This window comes from Typopeltis vanoorti, chromosome 2 (genome assembly GCF_054136105.1).
Source record: "Typopeltis vanoorti isolate ZY-2024b chromosome 2, IOZ_Tvanoo_1.0, whole genome shotgun sequence".
In the NCBI taxonomy this organism is placed as follows: Eukaryota; Metazoa; Arthropoda; class Arachnida; order Uropygi; family Thelyphonidae; genus Typopeltis; species Typopeltis vanoorti.
In genome coordinates, this window is record NC_143550.1 from 62,757,120 (window position 1) to 62,781,078 (window position 23,959).

General features: G+C 38.6%; 1 protein-coding gene across 1 annotated transcript in view; it reads right to left on the reverse strand.

Moving 5' to 3' along the window:
* LOC150109090 (phospholipase D1-like) overlaps positions 1-23,959 on the reverse strand; it is a 558,765-nt gene that overhangs the window by 25,482 nt on the left and 509,324 nt on the right. Inside the window, exon 20 of the mRNA XM_090405612.1 lies at positions 17,593-17,810. Within this exon, the coding sequence (XP_090261738.1) occupies positions 17,593-17,810 (218 nt within the window). The remainder of the gene's footprint in view (positions 1-17,592; positions 17,811-23,959) is intronic.

Below are 23,959 nucleotides of genomic sequence, written 5' to 3' on the forward strand. Positions count from 1 at the left end.
TATGATGTGATGAAGCTATATCCTGGTAAGATTACCTTTGCTATACTTAGTGAGAAGTAACGAAAATTAATTCCGCCGATAGTATATTGTTTCTAGTTGATGTATTCAGCGGGTCAAGATTTAATGTGTGATGTGCTAAGACTTTTCCCTCTTCAAGTGATAAATGCTATATTATTGAATTAGGTGTTCATTGACTGAATGAGAATACTGTGAAGCCTATTTGTTGTAATTTAGGAATCTCGAACTTACATGAACTAAAATTGATTAACTGAGCCTAGAGAATTATAAATGAATGTCTGAATGTTCATGAGTTGTATTCTTCTGAATAGCTTGAACTGATTTGATATTTAACCTTAATCAGAGTAGAGTTATGATATAAGTTCTTTGTAATAAGAAGGATCAGATCTGTTAAATATAATCTTTAATTATAAAGTTTAAGCTCAGCTGAATAGTATACTAGAATCTTAATGAGAGCTTTATATTCGTTCAATCATAATGTCCCTGTTGGAATATTGTGTTATGATGTAATTTATGTGATGCTGCATTAAATAATTTTGTTTGAATTGAATCTTGTATTTGCCTGATTGTTTCACTGCACCACTCATTAAAATAATATGAATCTTAGCAGGAACCCTATGTAGTAAGAATAAAAACCTCGGCCTAAAATCAGCTTATGATAACCTAATACAGTTGAAGGTTGATTTATCTAAATTGCTCTTGCAATTCAGAATATGGAGTGGTGCAGTATAATATAAATTTTCTTCATATTCGATTGATATATCAGCCTACAACTAGTTAAATTTATAACAAGAGAGAAATATAAGATGATAAAACATGATTGAGAAGAAGTTACGATCCAACAGTATATAACCTTTCATGGCTGGGTGGATTAAAAAAAAAATGCACAACATTGTAATCGACTTCTAAATTTCAAAGCTTTGCAATATTGAAAAGAATTGTTACCCCAAATAATCTGCCTTTCACAACATCAGCTTTATTCTTCATAGCTCCTCAATTTTGCAATGCCAGCAAAACATGTCCCTATTTATACATCATAGTGTCATAAACATATTGTAGCACCAATGTTGGTAATATAACTGAGGATAATCTGACACTGTAAATATTCCAATTAAAAGAAATGAAAGGCATACCAGTTATAGACCAATTAGATTCCAGACCACCATCATATAGCTCATTGCCTTTTTCCCCACTTCACTTGTAGAAGCATGTAATAGTTTAATAATGTTTTCCAGTCATGTGTATGTGTCATAAATGATGTTAATAAAGCATTGATTTACGCAAAAAATTTTGAATTTTAGAATAATTCTCACAATTGTAAAAGTTATTCTGAATAGCTTGACTTAAAGTAACGTGCCAACTAGTTTGGTTATCTTCTTCTTCTTCTTCTGCAGCTTCTCCCACTTAAGTGGGGTCACTGTTTCTTATGAGTCTCCTCCACACCTTCCTGTCTTGGGCTGTCACCACATCCAAGTTCTTCATCTTCAAGTCCTCTTCTACCAGCTCCCTCCATCTCTTCTTTGGCCGCCCACGCTTCCGCCTTCCTTGCACATCCATCTGCATGACCCTTCTTCCCACATATTCGTCCTCCCTCCTCATCACATGACCAAACCATCTCAACCTTGCCTCCTGTACTTTCGCTCCTAAGTTCGTAACTTTCACTGTTCCCCTGACATAGTCATTTCTCAGATGATCCTTTCTGGTCACACCGCACATCCACCTAAGCATTCTCATCTCTGCTACTTCCATCCTGCTAATGTTATTTTTCCTCTGGGCCACAGTTTCTATAGCATATGTCATAGCTGGCCTCACTACTGTCCTATAAATTTTGCCTTTCAGATTGATCGGCACCCTCTTATCACATAACACTCCAGCCATCTCCCTCCAGTTCCTCCAACCTGCTTGTATCCTGCATCCCACTTCCTTCTCACCTCCTCCATCTTCTTCCACTGTCGAACCTAAGTATCTAAAGTCTCTCACCTTCCTGATGACATTTCCTTCCAGCTCCAGGTCTGTCTCCTGGCCACCGCCCACTGCGCAACACATATACTCTGTCTTACTTCTGCTCAGTCTCATACCTCTCTCTTCCAGTACTTTTCTCCATCTTTCCAGTTTAGTTTCCGCTAGTTTGGTTATCAATCTACACAATTAAAAGTTTTTCCATTATTATAATCTGAAACCTCCAGAGAATCAAGGACTCATCGAAGGAGGCTATAAATCTCCCAAAGCAGGATAAATCTCCCAAAGCAGGATAAATCTCCCAAAGGAGGCTATAAATCTCCCAAAGTCCTGAGGTAAGGTGGTACACACTAGGACAACTCGTTGCAAAGGTGGAGCAAGTTACCAATACTCCTGTCTCAGTATCTCCTATAATGGCAAAACACATCTCCTTGCAGATATGTCCTAATGTTATGCATTAAGGGAAGGGCCACTACCCAAACTAGTTTTGGACCTGATTAGTAAGTAAAGGGTAAAATCTCAAAAAATCGGACGATCTCTAGGCCACTCCATAGTGGGCGAAAGACCGTCCATGTCTCAGCGTTGGTTTCACTCATTGACGGCCGCCCCGTCCAAGCACCCCGACGGGCTCCCCGTTTAAGCAGAACCGCTCAGCGTTGGTTCCACTCAGTGTCGGCCGCCCCGTTCAAGCACCCCAACGGGCTCCCCGACTCCTGAGCAGAACCGCTCAAATTCCGAGAAAATAATTCACCGACAAGAACCCCTCAGCGGGCCCTGCGGAGAACACCTTCCCCGGAGACTCAAGGTGCTCCCTTAAGGCAAAAACCCCAAGGGAGCAAACTCAAAAACTCACACCCAGGATAACAGCAACAGCCGAACCTCAGTTTACTTCCTCGGTTCAGCATTGCTAATTGTTACCCTGGAAGTCCTTAAAAGGACTGCTTTTTCATAAATTCACTACCCAGATTAGTTTTGACCTTTATTAAGGTCTCTTCAGTGGGAGCCAGGCCCAAGCTGAGATACCAGGCAGAAGCATTCGCAGGTCATCTCTACCTATAGAAGTTGCCAAATGGTGTGCCACCCATTTTTAATAAATTACTCTGGATTTAGAGAAAGATGTTGAAAGTTTATTTTTCACTTGGTTAGAATATAATAAATTTAGTTTAATCCTTTATCCAAGTGTGAGCAAACAAAGTTTGCACCTGAAAGTATCTTCAGGACTGAGGTAAGGTGGTACACACTAGGGCAACTCGTTGCAAAGGTGGAGCAAGCTACCTGTACCTGAAGATACTTTCAGGTGCAAACTTTGTTTGCTCACACTTGGATAAAGGATTAAACTAAATTTATTATATTCTAACCAAGTGAAAAATAAACTTTCAACATCTTTCTCTAAATCCAGAGTAATTTATTAAAAATGGGTGGCACACCATTTGGCAACTTCTATAGGTAGAGATGACCTGTGAATGCTTCTGCCTGGTATCTCAGCTTGGGCCTGGCTCCCACTGAAGAGACCTTATTTGCCAAGACGTGAAAGACAGCTCCAGTTCGAAGAAGAAAGCACCTGTGCCTACCAGTCCAAAAGAGGATCCAGTTCCCGCGGCCCGAAGAGAGAGCTCCATGCTCATTTTCTGCAGAAGTACCTCAGTGTTGGTAAGACCTTTTTTCTTATTATTGGCTCTTTTACCCATTCCTTCTGGTATCTCTTCGCTTGTTGTGAGGGACACCGGGTGTTCCCCGACTTCGCCCTCCTTCCCCCCCCCCCTTCTACAGCCAGTAGTTAGGTCTTCCCCCAACAATGCCTTTATTCTTACCCAGAACTAGAACACTTGGCATCGAAGTCAAGCGGCTCCCAGATGAGCGGACCTTAGTGAAAGCTCTGATTGATACAGTAGGGGCAGAAAACATATACGGTTTCACACCGTACTCAAAAGAAAGATTTCAAATTGTAGTAAAAAATGACCAAACAAGAAGCAAATTATTAGAGGGTTTCCCCTGTGCGGGACAAACGATCACACCTTATTTAATAGGGAGTTTACGGAAAACCTTAAGAATAACTAGATTTCCCTTGGAATACCTGGAGAATGAAGACAACGTCAAGAAATTTTTTAGCCAATGGGGCGATATTATTAGTATCAAAGCATTTGAACATCCAGATTACAAAGGCTGGAAAACAGGCGACGTTGAAATACAAATGGATATGAAAAAGGAAGTTTCCAACTTCATTTTAGTGGGCCAAACAAGGGTCATGGTTAACTACCCGGGTGTTAAAAGATTGTGTTTCCGATGTAACTCTGAGGGTCACCTAGGGGCAGAATGCCCAAAACTACAGTGCAGAAATTGCAAATCAACAGAGCACAAAATAGTAAACTGCACAGAAGCTTGTCTTAAATGTGGGGACTTGACCCATAAAGTGGACATGTGCTCGCACAGAACAACCTCAGAAGTAGCCGGAGGGACCATAATACTGATCAGGGCTATACCCCTCGGTACACCTGAGGTATCATCAGGGAGCGATTTTCCAGAGCTCCGGCAACAGACCGAAAAAGAAACACTAGCAGAAAACACAACCTTCATGAAACCCGTAACGGGTAAGACACCCAGGGCAACCCGCCACATCAAGGAAATAACAGCCAACTTCGAAACCCGCAGCAAAGAGGAAGAAGTTGTAACAACCAGCGCCCCAATAAAGCGCACAAGAGAGGCAGAAACAGAAGAGGCAAAAAAGGCTAAACAAAGCAGCCTACTCTCATCAGAAGATGAAATGGACAACATACAAACTACAAGCCAACGCGAAGGCACCCAGCCCCTTGAGGAGGCGGTAACAAAGACAGGAAACCTATCCCCAGTAGCGGACCAACCAGCAGAACCCCATTCACGTATCTGCAGCACGGACATTTATAGCATCACAGAAATGGAATTTCAAAACGACCTCGTTATGGATATTCCAAACAGCTCCGATAGTGAATCACAGGTGGAACATGTAGAGCAACAAACAGACAACACCCCCCCTTCCTCCAAATACCAACATGGATTTTAAAATTGCCACTTTAAACACCAACGGTTTACGCAACCCCTTTGCACAAAGCACTGTCTGGAAGCTAATGTTAAGGTACAAAATTAATATCCTCCTGATTCAAGAAACCCATTTTTATAAGCATTGGGACGTGGAGAACTTCTCGAGAAGCTACCCAGTCACTAGCTACTGGTGCTTTGGGGATGCTCACTCGCGAGGGGTGGGGATACTAATTCGCCCCCCAATCGCGGGGGAGTTCTTCAACGTCCAGAAGGACGCCATGGGACGTCTAATAACGGTAGACTGGAAGTACGGTGGCCGTACCATCCGGCTTGTTGCAGTATACGCCCCGAACAGCCCATACCACAGAAGCGGTTTCTTCTCTGCCCTTGAAAACTACCTCTTGGGAGCAGAACACCTAATAGTAGCCGGGGACTGGAATTGTGTGGAAGACACACGTTTGGACAAAGTAGGCGGGAACGCAAACTCCGGAACCGGCGGAACCGCCGCTCTAAAAAGATGCTGTGTAAATTTTGATCTCGTCGATGTCTGGAGGAGGAATAACCCATCGAAGGTAGAAACAACGTGGTGCCGCGGCCAGATATCGACGAGACTAGATAGGGTGTACGTGTCCCAAAACTTGGAACAGTATGTTCAAAGGACACGTCACACCACAGCACACAACATGTTAACAGACCACAAATTGGTCATTTTAAAAATTACACTCCCAGAGGTTATGGAAACAGCCAGAGGTCCCTGGAGGCTTCCTCCTACCTTTCCCAGTCTTTTTAGCGACCAGCTACAGAAACTCTGTGATGAATGGACAAACATCAACTGGGACTGGGAAAACTGGCTGCACTTTAAGTGGCAGGCTAAGGAACTGTTTCAAAAATGTGGGCGCGAAAGGGTCTACCAACAACGTAAACGGCTGAGGGATCTCTACAGGGAACTCGGCTGGTACCGGTCAAGCGAACGGAGCGGAGTTCCCTGCGGACATCTTATCAGACAGGTAGAAATAGAGCTGCAGCAAGAGCGGCAGAGTAGAGTCGATGACCTCGACTTTCGCACGAGACTCTATCTCAGAAATTTGGAAACACCCTCCGCCGCATTCTACAATCAACAACGGGTGGCAGCAAACGATGAAAGAACGATTTACCAGATCGAGGAGAAAGGCCAGATTCTAAATTCAACCCATGAAATACTCCGTCACTTTCACCAGCAGTATCTCGGCATCTTTGCTGACCAGCAGGGCACGGATGACTTCAGTGAGTGGGACGTCAAACGTTTTCCCGAGCATCTTAGCGCCCTGCATGACAGGCCGATAACTGCAGCTGAAATAAAAGCCATGTGCAAAACGATGAAGACGAAAAAGACCCCAGGGCCAGACGGACTGGGGATAGAATTCTATAGATCTATCTGGGACCTTGTACTGCCAGCACTAGTAAAGATCTTTAACGAATTCCTCACTTCGGGAAACATCCCCGAGGAATTCGCTAAGAGCTATACAACCTTTATCCCCAAAAAAGACCGAGATCGGACTTTGTCAAATAACTGGCATCCCATCTCCTTAACTAACCTAGACTATAAACTTTTCGCAAAAATTATCTGTACACGCATTAAGGGCGGAATAGAAAACATAATAACAAGTTCACAGGTCTATGGAATCCCAGGTAGATCTATGGAATTTAATCTCTTCCTGCTAAGAGACCTAATCAGACTGGCCAAGGAAAAAAAATACCCCCTGGCACTTCTCTCCACCGACCTGGAAAAAGCGTTCGACAGCGTCAGCCACACGTACTTACAGGACATCCTAAAAAAAGTGGGCATAGGCCCGAGACTTCGGCGTACAATTAAACATATGTACGCGGAGGCCTCGACACAACTGTCTATTAATGGGTTTCTGACAGAACCAATCCGTATAAAGAGAGGGGTTAGGCAAGGCTGCCCACTAAGTCCCCTTCTCTTTTCCCTAGCATTAGAACCCCTCATTAAAAGAATAGAGAACACCCCTGCAATTAATGGTATTCCACTGCCCCAAGTTTCCAAACAGTGCAAAATAGTAGCATATGCAGATGATGTAGTGGCCACACTCAGAGACTCTGAGTCTATCTGCATCTATCTTGACATACTGCAAAACTTCAGCATAGTCAGTGGTCTCCGAGTTAATGCACAAAAAACCAAAATCAAAAATTTTGGAAATTTCCATAACACCGGACTTCCCTACGGTTTAGCGCTGCATACGCAGCCGCTAACAATACTAGGAGTTCCCTTTTCTGAGTCGCTAGCTTTACCAGTTAAAAAATTACAGGAAATAAGTACGGAAAAGATAAATCTATTCAAACCGACCTTTTTCTCCTTTTATGGCAGAGCCACAGTGATAAAAACAATCATTACCCCAATGCTGATGCACACAATCAATATCACAGGCATCACACTGCTACAAGAAAACCAATTATCCAAAAAACTGGTAGATTTCTTTTGGAATGAAAAAAAACATGAGGTTAAAAAACAATACTTGCAACTAAAACATGAAGAAGGGGGGTACGCTCTGCCTGATCTCAAAAGCTTGCTTTATGCAAATACATTCAAAACCGTACGGAAGGCCTTAAACTCAAACCATATTTCAGGCCTCCTAATTAGATATTTTATAGGACTTTTCCTCCCCCTCTTTGGAACCACGGACTACGCTGGACCCCGTGCAAGGGTTGTGCCCAAGTGGTACCGCACACTAGTAAAATCACTCACAGTACTTAGAGACAAAGGAACAGAAATCCTCACACACAAACCGAAAGCAGTATACTGGGATTTCTTCCAACTCTCCAGGCGTGATACACCAAACCTCGGGACAAATAATGAAATTCTCTTTAAAAACATCAAGAATAGCTGGGGACAGCCTTTTCATCGGGATCTGGCCTGGCGAATAGCCTATGGGCGGCTCCCGGTGAAACAGGTTAAATCTAGGTACGTACCCAGTCCGTGCGATCCCTTTTGTGATGTCTGCCGGGGCGTGGAAACGGTGGAGCATTTCTTTTATTTTTGCCCACCAGCCCAACGCGTCTGGCAAAGACTGAGCACAGCACTGGGAATCCCGATGCTATCACTAGAAGAGGTCATATACCTGCAATTCCCGCCACCAGTCAACAAGACCCAAAAATTCGCCATTTTTTTAATTAACGTCTTAAAGTATCACATCTGGAAGGTACGGAAAAAATCCCAGGTACGGGACGCAAATTTAATGTACGCAGGAATAAGGAAAGGTTTCTTTTTTTACCTTCCTAAATTTCTTGCGCAAGAGAGACATCTACTAGGTGACTTTAAATTTGTGAACAAATACTGCAAACCACCGAAAATATGCTTTCTTATACAGGGACGCATCAAGCCCTGTATATTTCTTTAGTATCTCCAAAACTCCACCTAACTCTCCCTAGGAAAAGTAACAACCACCCTGTTCTTCCTCGCCACAAAGCTTTCGCTGGCACGGTTTCCTTTACTCCAAATAAGGGGGGTAGATCTGAGAACCCGGGCTGCGAAGGCTTACTGAGAGGCGGTGCTGCTCCTTGTGAGCAGCATCTCCTGGGCCAGTCTTCTACCCCATTCTAAGTCCCAGTGGTACCAGGTTTGCAAGTTCCTTATTTTGTTTCCTTTCAGTTCAACTGACCGGACCTTAAGTCCTTTGATTTTTATGTAATTTAAAAAAAAATAAAATAAAATAAAAATTAAAAAAAAAAAAAAATAAAATAAAATAAATAAATAAAAAAAAAAGAAGTTCTAACTGAAATTATTGTTTACAAAACAGGTCAATGGATCTCCTTCATAGATAACTGATGAAATTATTAAGGATAAATTTATAAGTGAACTATTAGTCAAAATTTTTATGGTTAAATTTTCTTTTTTTTTAACAGATAAATTGAGAATATGTGTCACAGACCAATTAGCCATATAAGGCTAAACAGGTTGACTGAGGCCTCTTTTACCTCCTACTGTCCTACTCTATCTTTCATTATTCTCCTCTCTCACTGTTCGCTGACCCTCAGCATGCTTTATTCTCCAAAGGCCGATGATGAGAGACATGAACTCCCATTCGACCTCAATAAAGGTCGAAACTAGTCTGGGTAGTGGCCCTTCCCTTAATGCATAACATTAGACATATCTGCAAGGAGATGTGTTTTGCATTATAGGAGATACTGAGACAGGAGTATTGGTAGCTTGCTCCACCTTTGCAACGAGTTGCCCTAGTGTGTACCACCTTACCTCAGTCCTGAAGATACTTTCAGGTGCAAACTTTGTTTGCTCACACTTGGATAAAGGATTAAACTAAATTTATTATATTCTAACCAAGTGAAAAATAAACTTTCAGAAGTTAGGAGCAACCAACCACCATCAGACCACGGCCTGGTTATCACCCAATCAAACTACAATCTCACCCAAGGTGAACTCTCAATGCTAGAGAAAGGTCTAAACTATGCCAATGCACCAAGGTCAGTAAACAAACTTGATATCATTTATCATATCGAGAGAGCCTGAAGAACCCTCCCCGCCAATCTAACAGACAAAATATGCATGGAAACATCTTGTATACTAAATTCAAGCAAAAAACTAAGCAGCAACCTAAACAAAATGGAAAAACTGGCCCTCAGATCCCTAAAATATAACCAGAACATTATAATCACAAAAGCAGACAAAGGGAATGTCACTGTTGTTTTAGATCAGACAACTTACATAGAAAAAATGAACCATTTAGTATTGGACCACAGCACCTACCAAATGGTAAACTACAACCCTATGAAACGCATCAAAAAGAAAACAACTGAATTAATTAAATCCATTAACACGTGGCCAGAAGAAACCAGACGGCCCAGAATTTATGGCCTGCCAAAAATACACAAAACAGACACACCACTACATCAGATTGTTGAAGGAATCGACAGCCCAAATTACTACTTAGCCAAAAAATTAGCGGCCACACTCAAGGAATTGGTAGGTCATTCCCCTTCCTGCATAAAAAATACATAACATTTCGTAAACAAAATTAAAAACATTATGCTCAACGACCAAGATTTATTAATCAGCTTTGACATAACTTCCCTTTTCACAAATGTCCCAATCAATGATACTATCTTGCTCCTACAGAACATATTCCAAATGACATCACGGCTCTCTTTGCCCATGTACTCTGCTCTGGATATTTTGTGTGGCAAAACAATTTCTTCCTTCAAAAAGAGGGTATAGCCATGGGCTCACCACTCTCCCCCCCAATAGCTAACTTTTTTTTATATAGAAGACTTTGAGCAACGAGCTCTGGAGTCAGCATGCCTAAAGCCCAAATTTTGGCTCGGATATGTCGATGATATTTTTGCCATTTGGTCCCCACGGCCGTGAAGCACTAAATACATTCCTTAGTCACCTGAACAAACAATACAAACGTATCCAATTCACCATTGAAATGGGAAAAAAACAACTCTCTTCCGTTCCTGGACACACTCGTCACACGTCTTCCCTCAGGCTGTCTCTCCTTCTCAGTCTACTGCAAACCTACACACAGGCCAGTACATACACAAAAATTCTTATCACCACCCAACACAAAAACTATGGGTCATAAGCATCCTTAAACACAGAGTTCAAATGATTTGTTCAAATGAACAGGCTCTAAACCAGGAATACAAGATCATCAACCATACATTTATGAAAAATGGATACAGTAAAAAGCTATTCCCAAGATCCTCCACAGAGATACCACTAAAAACAAAAAAGATTTCAAGAATGCTATTGCCATACCTTATGTTAGAGGCATTTCTGAAAAAATAGACAGAACACTACACAAATACAACATGAAAACCACCTTTAAACCCCCGACAAAATTAAGATGCCTACTCAGTTCTTCCAAAGATCCTCTTCCACACCTAGCCCACCTAGGGGTTTACAAAATACAATGCACATGTAACCTACCATACGTAGGGGAAACAGGGCGAACCATCCCAATTAGGAAGGATGAACACAAACGACACATTAAATACCTCCATTTTGGAAAAACTGGCCTTTCTGACCACGCACTCCAAACATACCACAGAATTGATTGGAAAGGTACCAATCAATTCTTGGTTGATTGGAAAGGTACCAATCAACCAAGTCCCTACACTGCACCAAAACCTGGTTTGAGAGGAAATTTAAAGAAGCATGTGAAATGCTCAAACATAATTCAAATCTGAACAAAAACGATGGTCTAACCATTCCAAGGATATGGAGATCCATTTGCAACCTTTATAGCAACTACAGAAGACTTGGTGAAGTGTTTTTTTTTTCCTTAACATTCAATAGCAACTCGAACTGTACAAGTCCAGAAGAAAATTGTAGTATAACAATCTGAACTGTACAAATCCAGAAGAATCTTAGTAATCTTAGTAAGGAGGATGTTAGCACAGTTTATTTTAGTTTTTTATTTAATTTATTTATTATTATTTTTTAAAAAAATTTTTTTTTAATCACTAGAGGTCAGGCTAAGAAAAATATTAATTAACAGCATAGATTTAATTTACTTTTATAGAGTGCAAGAGCATGTAGCTTGGTTTCCATTCCTTCTGATTATGACCTCAATACAGGGGTTGAAACATCAAGTGTTATTTTATTAATAATAAGTAAAATAATCATTTCAACACGTGTGTTCTTTATCCAAATTGGTTGTAACACTGTTATAAAATATGAGGAAATTGCTAAAACATGACCTTCCTTTAATAAACTAAAATAAACTTAATAAACAGTGGCATTCCCTTTGTCTGCTTTTGTGATTATAATGTCCTGGCTGCTCCTTGCAGAGTATAGTTTGTCTACCCATTCTGTATGCAAGTGCTTACCAACCTCTCTAAAATCTTCACTACCACACCAGAGATGCTGATAGGTTGGTAGTTAGACACATCAGTTTTTTGCTCTACCCTTGTTTATTTATTTACTTATTTATTAATAATAAGTAAAATAATCATTTCAACACCTGTGTTCTTTATCCAACTTGGTTGTAACACTGTTATAAAATATGAGGAAGTTGCTAAAACATGACCTTCCTTTAATAAACTTGTGCTGCTCCTTGCAGAGTATAGTTTGTCTACCCATTCTGTATGCAAGTGCTTACCAACCTCTCTAAAATCTCCACTACCACACCAGAGATGCTGATAGGTTGGTAGTTAGACACATTAGTTTTTGCTCTACCCTTGTACAATGGAACAGTCATACATTCCTTCCATTCCTGTGGTATTATTCTTGAGCTTAGACTCAAGTCATACAAACATGTGACAGGCCTAGCCAATTCAGCTGAACATTCCTTTAGCAAATGTGCTGATATTCCATCTGTTTCTATTGACAAATCCTTATTTAGGTTATGCAATAGCAATTCAACCTCATTTCCATACATCTATAACTCCTTATCCAATGTAGCAGTAGCACTGTACCATGTTACACACACCTGGTTGATACATCTTAGCAAAGTGAACACTCATTAATTGAGCAATCTCATTAGCTTCTGACATTAGAGTACCATCTGCATTCAATAAAGTTATTCTATAATATTCATTATTCCTTTTGCTTGAAGCATAACGATAAAATTCTTTCAGATTGCCTTTAGCTTGCATAGCTAATTTCTTTTCATACTGTGATTTATTCATATTTATGAATTTAGGGACACAAAACACACGTGTTGAAAAGATTATTTTACTGATTAATAATAAAATAATAACTTGACATTTCGACCCCTGTATTGAGGTCATCATCAGAAGGATACATGTGTATAAGAACCAAGCTACATACTGTTGCACTCTATACAGGTAAATTACATCTATGTTGTTAACTAATCTTTTTTCTTAGCCTATCCTCTGGTGATTTAAAAAAAAAAAAAACTACAATGAACTCTGCTAAAGTCCTCACGTATTAGGATTCTTCTGGAATTATACAGTTAATATTGTTATATTATGATTATCTTCTGGATTTGTATAGTAAGGTTGCTATTGAATATTCAGGGGGAAAAAAAAAAACACTTCACCAAGTCTTCTTGTATTGAGATTTTTCTTTGTGGTTGCTATGAAGGTCCTCCACATTCTTGGAATGGTTAGACCATCATTTTTATTTAGATTCAGATCATGTTTGAGCATTTCACACGCTTCCTTGGATTTCCACTCGAACCAGGTTTTGGTGTGGTGTAGGGACTTGGTACCTTTCCAATCAATTCTGTGGTATGTTTGGAGTGCGTGGTCAGAAAGGCCGGTTTTTCCAAAATGGAAGTATTTTATGTGTCATTTTTCTTCATCCTTCCTGATTGGGTGGTTCACCCTGTTTCCTCTATGTATGGTGTGTTACATGTGCATTGTATTTTGTAAACCCCTGGGTGGGCTAAGTGTGGCAGAGGATCCTTGGAAGAACTGAGTAGGCGTCTTAATTTTATTGGGCGTTTAAAGGTGGTTTTGATGTTGTATTTGTGTAGTGTTCTGTCTATTTTTTCAGAAATGCCTTTAACATATGGTATAGCAATAGCATTCTTGAAATCTTTTTTTTTTTTTTGTTATTAGTGGTATCTTTGTGGAGGATCTTGTGAATGGTTTTTTATACTGTATCCATTTTTTATAAAGGTATGTTTGATCTCATATTCATGGTTAAGAGCTTGTTCATTTGAGCAAATAGTTTGCGCTCTGTGTTTAAGGGCTTGTGACCCCTAGTTTTTGTATTGTGTGGTGATAAGAATTTTTGTGTATGTACTGGCCTGTGTGTGTGTGTATGTAGGTTTGCGGTAAACTGAGAAGGAGAGAGAGCCTGAAGGAAGAAGTGTGACAGGTGTGTCTAGGAACGGAAGAGGGTTGTTTTTTTCTATTTCAGTGGTGAATTGGATGCGTTTGTGTTGTTTGTTCAGGTGGCTAAGGAATGTATTTAGTGCTTCGCAGCCGTGGGGCCAAATGGCGAAAATATCATCAACATATCTGAGCCAAATTTTGGGTTTTAGGCAAGCTAACTCTAGAGCTCGTTGCTCAAAGACCCCCCCCCCCCTTTTGATGCTATTTACAAATCCAACATTCTTTGAACTTGAGTTCCTTCTTTTACATGCTGCTTGAGAAAGTTGTCTCACAAGAATTCAATGAATTCCTCTTCATTCTTATCATAAGATTTCTCTTCTACCCAGTCAATGTTTGGATAATCAAAGTCACCCTTAATGATCACTTGTTTAGTACCCATAAGATTAAATTGGCCTTATGGGTACTAAAGTCCACACCAGATAGCCTCAAACTCACCTCTACATGGGACACCTCTACAAGTTAAAAGCAAATGTCAGTTAACTTTCAAAGTCCTGCAGGTGCAATTCCTGTGTCAGGGTTATCGCAAATGGGTAGAAATGTAGAATCTTCCATAAAATTTTTTCAGACAGTTGTGGAAGGCATATCCATGTGTCTTGATACAGCATGTGCACTGCAGGAACCAACACTGTTATTCATCACCTGCTCCACAATGGCAGTAGCTACTTTATTCACTGGTTGTGAACGGATTGGTTTGCAACCTCTGCCAGATCTAACTCCCAACGAACTCATTTTTTCAAAATGACTATAACAAGATAGTGTTATTGACATTTGTTCAGGTGATGAAATTCGCAGAGCGTAACAACAGCATTGCAATTGTTTAGGTAGTACAGCTTCATGTGCAAAGCACTTTGGGGCAAGGTGTTAGTACCATCACTCTGGATGCTATATTAACAACCAGAATGAAGGGAAAAATCCCATGTCCATCTTTTAAATCCTCCTGGCAACGGCAGAGTTTGTGTGATATGCAAATTCCATGCGTTTAGGGTTTACAATGCCCCTGGTGGTTAATTTTTAACTACTCTTTTTTCTCAGATATTGCTTGTTCATTATGCATAATATATCTCTTCAAGTTTTACAGCATTTAGATCGCTGGGTGGCACTCCACAATGCTTTATACAGGGATACTTTAATTTTGAACTCCCTGCATACCGAGATGACGAGATAACATCTGGAGCTAAAGAAAATGAATGGGATTTTTTAATTTTTGAGAGTAATTACTTAGGCTGTATGCAACAAAGGACACATAAGAATCGAGGATCTTGGATTTGATCAGATCATCAGAGGATCTCATTATGAATTAGGTTATGAATCTCCATCTTGCAATTCAACACCTGATTTAACCACCCAGGTAAAAACTTCCATGAGATGATTACCTGGGTGGTTGCAGCTTTATGAGGACTTCTGTGAGTAAATGATATATGTGGAACTACAAGATTGGGGACAATGAAAATCTCAGAAGGCAGTTTGCAGCTGTATCATGGATTCAGAAGTTGGGTAGACAGGGGAATGCTTCTTGGATGCTATTCAGGAACTATCTAGCAGAAGCAATGTCTAAACATATTCCAAGAGTCAAAAGGTTAAGTAAAGCAGGTGTTAAATGGATAAATGAAGAGAATAAACACAATAGGGAGAAATAAGATATTATAGAGGCAACATATACCCCCCCGCCCCTTAATGAAAATTCCACACATTTAGCCACCTCCCAGGTCGAGACTATATGATCACATTCACTTGGTAGCAATGTAATCATATTGGTTATAGACAAATTCTTCCACACACGTCTCAGATAATTATTCCTTAGTAACTTGTATTTCCTTCCTCCTATTTTGCACTTTATGTCCATAATAATTACCTGCTCAATGAGCTTATTTGCCAATGCATACTATCCCATCATCTTTTCCATCCCATGATTTTTGAAGCATCCATCTGTATATATTTTGTTCTGCTTGTCTCTATCTCACACCAGATAGCCTCAAATGTGCTTTTTCACTGGCCTGTAGTTGAACTTCTACTCTCTTTAGTTGCAGTTCATTGGCTATCATCAGTAGTACTCCTTCCTCCATTCTTTTTTCTCTATCCCTTCCTGAACACACTATACCCTTCACCTAACTATATCATCTTCTATCAGCCATGTCTCACTAATGCCAATAACCTTTGGCGGGGATGAACTCACCAATATCAAAAAAACCTTCCTCTTATTCTGAATACTCCTGGCATTTAGTGAATACGAAGTGTAATACCCCTTTTCACTCACTGCTGTCTTTATCCTTTATTCTAACTATCCCATTTTGGTTTGTTACCAGTGGTACTAATCTTAAGCATTTTATGCATATTCTTACACCCAAATGCCTCACTGTTACCCACTCAATAGCTTCTCCCTAAAAGCTCAAGTTTTCCTGATTCTTCTGCACATCCACTTTCACTTCATTTAACTTACTTTTTCCAGACTCTGAACACCAAATCCATTCAAATAATTCAAACTATTCTTCTTGTATAAGCCTTTTCATCTGTGAAACTCACTCCACAAATTATGCATCATTCCTCCTGCATAACCTATGCATCAACTCATTCAGTATTATGGCCCTAGTTCAATTCTGTCATACCACAGCAAACAGACCCGTTATGTTAACTCTTTCACTCTTTTCTTTTGCTATTTTCAGTTACTCTTTCATGTCCTCCCTCATACTATACTTTTCTCATTTCAAATCATTTGTTCCAGTCAAAACTATCAACTTTTTTATTTTACCCTTTTGCCTTTTAATAGTCTCAGTAACATCGTTAATTTTTGCACTTCAGAAGCATGATTTTGTCACTCTCTTGCCAATCCCCCCCCCCTCTAATGATATAATTGCTGCATAAGGCTCTCTCCTTAATTTTTCCTTCTCTCTTTGTGAAGCATTCTTTTCTCTTTTCCTCACACTTCTTTTTTTCTGTTATCAGCTGAACCACTCATCCGAGGTTTCTACAATCACTCCAGCTTATGCTTCATCCTGTTTATCAATCCATATAACTACACTATCTCCTTCATAACAGCCAACTCTTCATTTTTTACATTCATCATACTATTATTCTTTCGATCATCACTTTCACTCTCTTTCTCAATCGTTCCAGCCTGGGCATGGATATTTGTGATTGTCTGTGGAAATACTAGTGGTGGTAGATGGTGTTGGTGTAGTTGCAGTTCATTGTAGTTGGTGGATTGAGTGGTGGAGATGGAGAGTTGTAGAGTAGGTGCTCTCCCTCAATGAGTCTTTGGACTCCTGGAGGTGTCAGGTAATGGTAATAATAATAATAATAATAATAATAATGTCACTTTTAATCTCTCTTTCAATCCTTTTCCATTATACCATCACACGCATCTTCTCAACTCTCCCGCAACTATTACTTTCAAACCGGAGTTCATGAAATTTGTCCTTAAGATGTGTGGAGTCAAAGTTCTTAAGATGAATAGCATGGTTATGAGAGGAAATTAGCTAAGCAGGCCAAAGGAAATCCTAAAGAGTGTGTTTTGCCATATGACAAATATTTTTATGGCAAGATAACTTTAATGAATGTTGATACTAAGGAGGTGTCAGAAGCAGAAAGAATTGTGGAATTACTGAGTGATCAATTTGCAAGAGGTGTATCAGCTAAAGCGATATAACAGTGATAGATGCGATAGTGATTGATGTGTAAGGCAGTAGGTTTCCAACCTTTTGTGAGTGGATTAACATAAAGCCTACAATATATATCATATAAAAATGCTACAAATTGTACAAATTCAGAAACAATTAGTACCTGAATAATGTTGTCCGTAACTTTCCAGAAAAACAGCCAGATTCAAATAGTTTTTCATTCATCCGTGATTTAAAAAAATGCGTGTCCTCTATTATTACTGCAATTTCGCTATCTCTTCTTCCCAAAAGACTGCGATCGTTGATGTTTGCTGAACCAAGAATAGTTATGCAATCATCTACAATCATTAATTTACTGTGAACATATATCATCTCAGTGACCTAGGTTAATAAACAGATAAATGTAAGGGAATTGATATCCTAAATATTATATATATATATATATATATATATATATATATATTTTATTTTTTTTTTTTTTTTTTTTTTTTTTTTTTTTTCAACTAGAAATAATTTTATATCTTTAGGTATCTTTGTTTAGGATTGCTCCCCCCCCCCCCCATCTCTCTCTGACTAACTTATCCACCATAATCAGATATTCTCAGAAGAGCAGAAGAATAAGATAATATATAAGATATATTATATAATTATATAAGATACTAATGTATCAGATAATAAAAATTAAACAAATTAAGTAGATTATTACCTCAACTGACATTAAAAGTAAGGATGGGTAGCATAGTTAATAAAAAATCTAGTTAATCTGGAATTACATTCTCTGCTCAGGGAAACAATAGATAAAGTAATATAGAATGTAACTTGAATTCTTCCAAGAATTTGACTTTAGTTATTTTAAGAAATTAAGGCCAACTCTTTGCATCTTTATCAATTCAACATTATTCTTTGTTTTTCTTCTTCCTCTCAATCATTTATAGAAAATGGCTGAAAAACATACATGCTGATAGTTGCCAAAAATAATACAGAACTATAACAGTTATTTACATTCTTTGATGTAGAGTAGTTAGTCTGACATATCCATTTTGAAAAAGGAATGTCCCTACTAATTTTATTAAGCTCTGAATAAAAAGAAAAGTTATGAATTATCATAGCTTGGAACTCCCACACAGAGGTGAAAAAAACCTGTTAAAAGAATGCAAGGTAAGTAACAGTCCGGTGTACTCAAATTTGCTTTCACCAAATGTTTAAGGAATTTACTTGAAGATAGTAGAACCTGATAAATCAACATATCAGCAAATATGAACATGGATTCTGGAATTGGTTGTCTAATTTAGAGAATTATGAGCAGGACATGATAAATACACCCACCTACTCATCTATGGTGAGTAAAGTTCGCTAGCTGGTGACTACAGATTGCACAAAATATAATATTTTTATTATTATGATGATGATTCAGGACCTCCACAGAGTCACAACACTCATTGTGGAAGAACCATTATTTATTATTATTTAATAATAAAGATGACTTCTCCAACCATGGTACAGCACTACTAATCATTTTGTGAACCTTATTGGGACATATCATTTATTAATGTGGATTCGTGGGTGACTCAATTTTTCATGTGCTAAGTAGGATTTTGCATAATTTTTTGAGTCATGGTTACAAGGATTGACTAAGGGAATGCAAACTACAAAGTTTGGTAGATAGAATATGAAGGGGTAATATGATTAAGACTTTTAAACTGCTGAGAGTTATTTAGCAGACTTACACTGGGAAATTTTTTTTGCTTGGTTAAACAAATGGAAGGAAAAGGGAAAAGGAGGGGCACCACACCTGAAGGTTGCAAAAGAAAGTAGTATGTAAGAGGGTGAGAAATAACTTTTTTTTTTTTTTGAATGGAAAGTGTTTAAACAATCATGGAATGCATTGCTTCAGAGGGTAGTTTGAGCGTAGCTTGTGAATGAACTTAAGGGATGGTATGACAGACTTTGTGTTATCTATGATGGACCTCCCACCATGAAGCTTGAGGTTGCATGGAATAGAGTTCCTGAACAATAATATTTCTATAACACTTTCTTCTGGCCATTTTGTGCAGTTGACCACAAATCTGGAAATGTAGCAAAACATAGTTTTGTGTGAACTGCAATGCAGAGTGTTGAATGCATTTAAAGGTCTCATCAAATAGCACATATTGTATCATTTCAAAATCATGTTCCTGTCTGTGTATATTCACCCTGCATTACCAAGCTATTGTTTAATACAATCTTCGCAGTGGACTAATTTTCCATCCTTTCTTAATATGACTAACCTCTCATGTTTCTTCAAAGTTCAAAGTATATCTCACAGTTATTAAACTTGCAAAATGTCTTTTTTTTCGTGAGTAAATTGTAAATTATGAGTATGATAAATGTATTCTGTAACATAAATTATTAGAGTGTAAACAAATTTAATTGCTGTATTTAGTGTTAGATTCTGAGTTAGTGTTTATCCTTTATTTAGATATTTAAATTATAGAGAAGACCACTCGATATCATGATACTTTTTCCAATCATTGTGAAGTATCCTTAGAATAAATTACTACTAATATAATTAATGGCTATTTTAGCCTGTTTTTGTTTAGGAGTGTCCCTTATATTTAATACATTGGCTAACATAACTCAAAAGGGGTATATATATATATAATTTAGGACATTACGGACGAGTGTAGAAGGCAATTATGGCAGAATAAAAAATGTTGAAAAATTATGTACATACCTACTCCATTACTCCACAATCCTCCACTGAAACAAACCTCTTCTTCATTTGCTTGCTTGTTTGCAGAATCCTTGTGCTGTTCCAGGAATGATATTTCTCTCTCTTTATATTATATATGAGAGTAAATTAGCTGTGCAAGCCAGAGGTAATACCAAAGAGTTCTTTTGGTATATGGCAAGTAAATGGAAGAAATTGTGGTAACGGGTAGAGCAATTTTGTTGACTGATGGACTGATGAACATTTTTTATTCTGCCATAATTGCCTTCTACACTCACCCGTAATGTCCTAAATTATATATATATACCCCTTTTGAGTTATGTTAGCCAATGTATTAAATATAAGGGACACTCCTAAACAAAAACAGGCTAAAATAGCCGTTAATTATATTAATAGTGTTTTAGAGGAATAGCATGGGAATTTCCCAGAAATTATACTTAATAAATTACTACGATATTAAAATTCTGCTTATTATTTTTATCTTGGCAGTCAGAGTAACCATTATATCTTCCCTCATTCAACATTGACATAAAATTTTAAGCAAAGCATTCCATTACTCCACAATCCTCCACTGAAACAAACCTCTTCTTCATTTGCTTGCTTGTTTGCAGCATCCTTGTGCTGTTCCAGGAATGATATTTCTCTCTCTTTATATTATATATGAGAGTAAATTAGCTGTGCAAGCCAGAGGTAATACCAAAGAGTTCTTTTGGTATATGGCAAGTAAATGGAAGAAATTGTGGTAGAGGGTAGAGCAATTTTGTTGACTGATGGACTGATGAAATTGAAGCACAGGAAATAGATAGTCGAATTACTAAGTGATCATTTTGCAAGACTATATCATCCAAGTGGAGATAGTGGAGTAGAATGAGTGGCAGGAACTGATGTAGAAGTAGAGACAGATGAACTGGAGGTGCATAGGATATTACACAATCTTGATGTAAATAAAGCTACAGGATTAGATGGTATATCAGCTCATGCATTATGAGAAGGTGCTAAATTGATACTGCCTTTGACCACATTGTTTAATTTTTTTAAGCATCAGCTCTAGGTTAGAGGGGAAAATAGTTCCATTGCATAAAATAGGCTCGAAGGCTGGGGTAGTAAATTATTCACTGATCTCAGGAGTGGTGAGCAAGGTATTGGAGAAGTTGGTTAAGAGAAAAATTCAGGAATGGACAAATAGGAATGGGATGCTATGTGGGGAACAGCGTGATTTTATGAAGGGCAGATCACACCTCAGTGAACTTTTATAATAAAGTGACAGCTGACTTGGATAAAAATAGTGTAGTGAGTGAACATATCAGTATATTTCAGCTGTGCTAAGAAAAGTGTGTAGTGTAAGCCACACTATACACTTTAAATAGTGTATAGTGTGGCTTTTATTGTATAACTGCACTGCATTTTTTCACACTGGATACAAGTGTTCTTCAGCAGTGTTTGTTGTTGCAACTTTGTTTTTATTTGTGGTTTTTTTTTTGCTACTTGTTTGTTCCTACTGCTTCTGCTTTCTGAACATGGTGTCCATAAAAAAGAGCATGTCTTTGACACAGAAACCTTTGACATGAAGACTGAGTTCTGTCCTGGATTTTTTCCAGTCGATAGATTGCAAGAATTGTTACGTGTAGGAACTGAAAAATGTGAAATATTTGTGGATTATTAGAGTGAATGAAAAGAAAGGTAACCATTAATGTATCTGAAAAGTGTATTGATGGTTTAGAGCAGTGGTCACCAAAGTGGTCGATATGGACCCCCAGGGGTTGATATAACATTGATAGAGGTTGATTCGGGCTCAGGCGTCAATAGAAAAATATAAGACACCATTGTACGGGTAATATTTAATTCTGTTAACTTGAATTATCTCCATCCTGAATGACAATGCAATTAAGAGTGAATCGTGGGAACAGCGACATGAATAGGACCTGTAAGATGGAGCAAGGTCATGAAAATAGTTACGGATACCAATCAAGTAGGCCAAAATGACATATTTACCAACAAGCATCTTTATTGCTTATCCTATTATAATTACGTAATAGTAAAATAGAGGGGGGGTCGATAAAAAGTCAAGAAACTCATGAAGGGGTCGACAGTCAAAGAAGTTTGGCGACCCCTGGTTTAGAGCATTCTGAAATGGGAGTTAGCATCGCTCCACTCTCCCCACCCTTGGCCAACTTTTATATGGAGACTTTTGAAGAGAAAGCCTTAAACTCTGCCCCACAAAAACCAACCATATGGCTTCGCTATGTTGATGATATGTTTGTTATTTGGCTACATGGCTCCGATGCACTCCTCTCCTTCCTAACACACTTAAACAACCAACACCCCAGAATCAAGTTCATCCTGGAAGAAGAAAAAAACAACTGCCATCCTTTCTTAGACACACTAGTCACCCGCCAGCCTGATGAGCCTTGGTTTTCTCAGTTTATAGAAAACCCACCCATACAGGCAGATACATTCACCAACATCCCCTCCCCCCTCACAACAATATGGAGTGGTGAAAACACCAAACAATAGGGCTAAACTTATCTGTTCAAATGACAATAAACAGAATGTTTTGTTGATAAGCAGAAAAGGCTGATATGATATACACATCTAGAGGAAATTTTTCAGTACAGGACTGGGGGGGGTGGGGAATGGGAGAAAAACTTGGGATTATTACTCTAAATTGAGAAAGAGTTTAGTTAGCAAGGATGTGGAGACTATATTTTTCTTGGAGAATGGTGAATGAGTGGAATAGATGGGCAGAGTCTATTATAGGTGCCATTTCAGTGAATGAGTCTAAAGTGAAGTATGACAGATACTGTGCAAATGTTGTTCAGTGGTTGCATAATGTTTAGGGTATTTCTTGATGAGCATATGACCTCCATGGAGTTGCCTGGGTAATAATAAATTTACAATATTTTAAAAAAAATCGGAATGACTTGTTGTTGTCATCAGTCTGGTGCATCCCACTGCTGGGCAAAGGCTTCTTCCAAATTTCTCCACTCACTTCTGTCATGGGCTGTACTCATTCAGTTCTTGCTATTTCCATGATCTCTCCACTTCATCCTCTGTCTTTTTCTGGATCTCTTGAGCTCTGTGGAAATCTAAACTATAGTAAGAACTGTCCATCTGTCATCTTTTATCTGCTAAATGGTCAGCCCACTTTAATTGTTTGGCTTTTTTGAATAATATCAACGCTTTTTTTAATTTACCTAATACCCAAATTTTTTAACCTTATGTAATGTTTTTAACAAGAAAAGAAAACTGGGTGCTAATTTCTGAATTTGCTGAAGGAATCAGCTTTTCTAAAAGGCAGTATCTCTCAAATATTCTTAGAGAAAATGATATAGACATGGCTGTCATTCAAGAGATGCACTCGATGAACAACAACAATTGAAATCTAGAGGAAAAATTGCAGGGTACAACATACTAGGAGCTACACATCACCAAGCTCATGGCTGTGCAACTTACATACACAATAATATAGAGAATGCTCACTTAATATCAGCACCTATTAATCAGAATATGCACAATATCATAGCCAAAATTGAAGATCTCACAGTGGTTAACATCTGTAAGTCTCCCATGGTAGAATGGCCACCTGAAATAATTTCCATATTTCCACATCCTACTATTTACATAGGAGATTTTAACAGCCATCACAACATGTGGAATTACAATAATAATAATGGAAATGGTGAAGCATTAACAAACTGGGCTGAGCAAAGAAAGGGTGACAAATCACTGCCATCTAACTACCGCCCCCATCTCAATCACCTCAGTCCTATCAAAAGTAATGGAGAAAATCATCAACTCTCAACTCCTAATCTACCTTGAA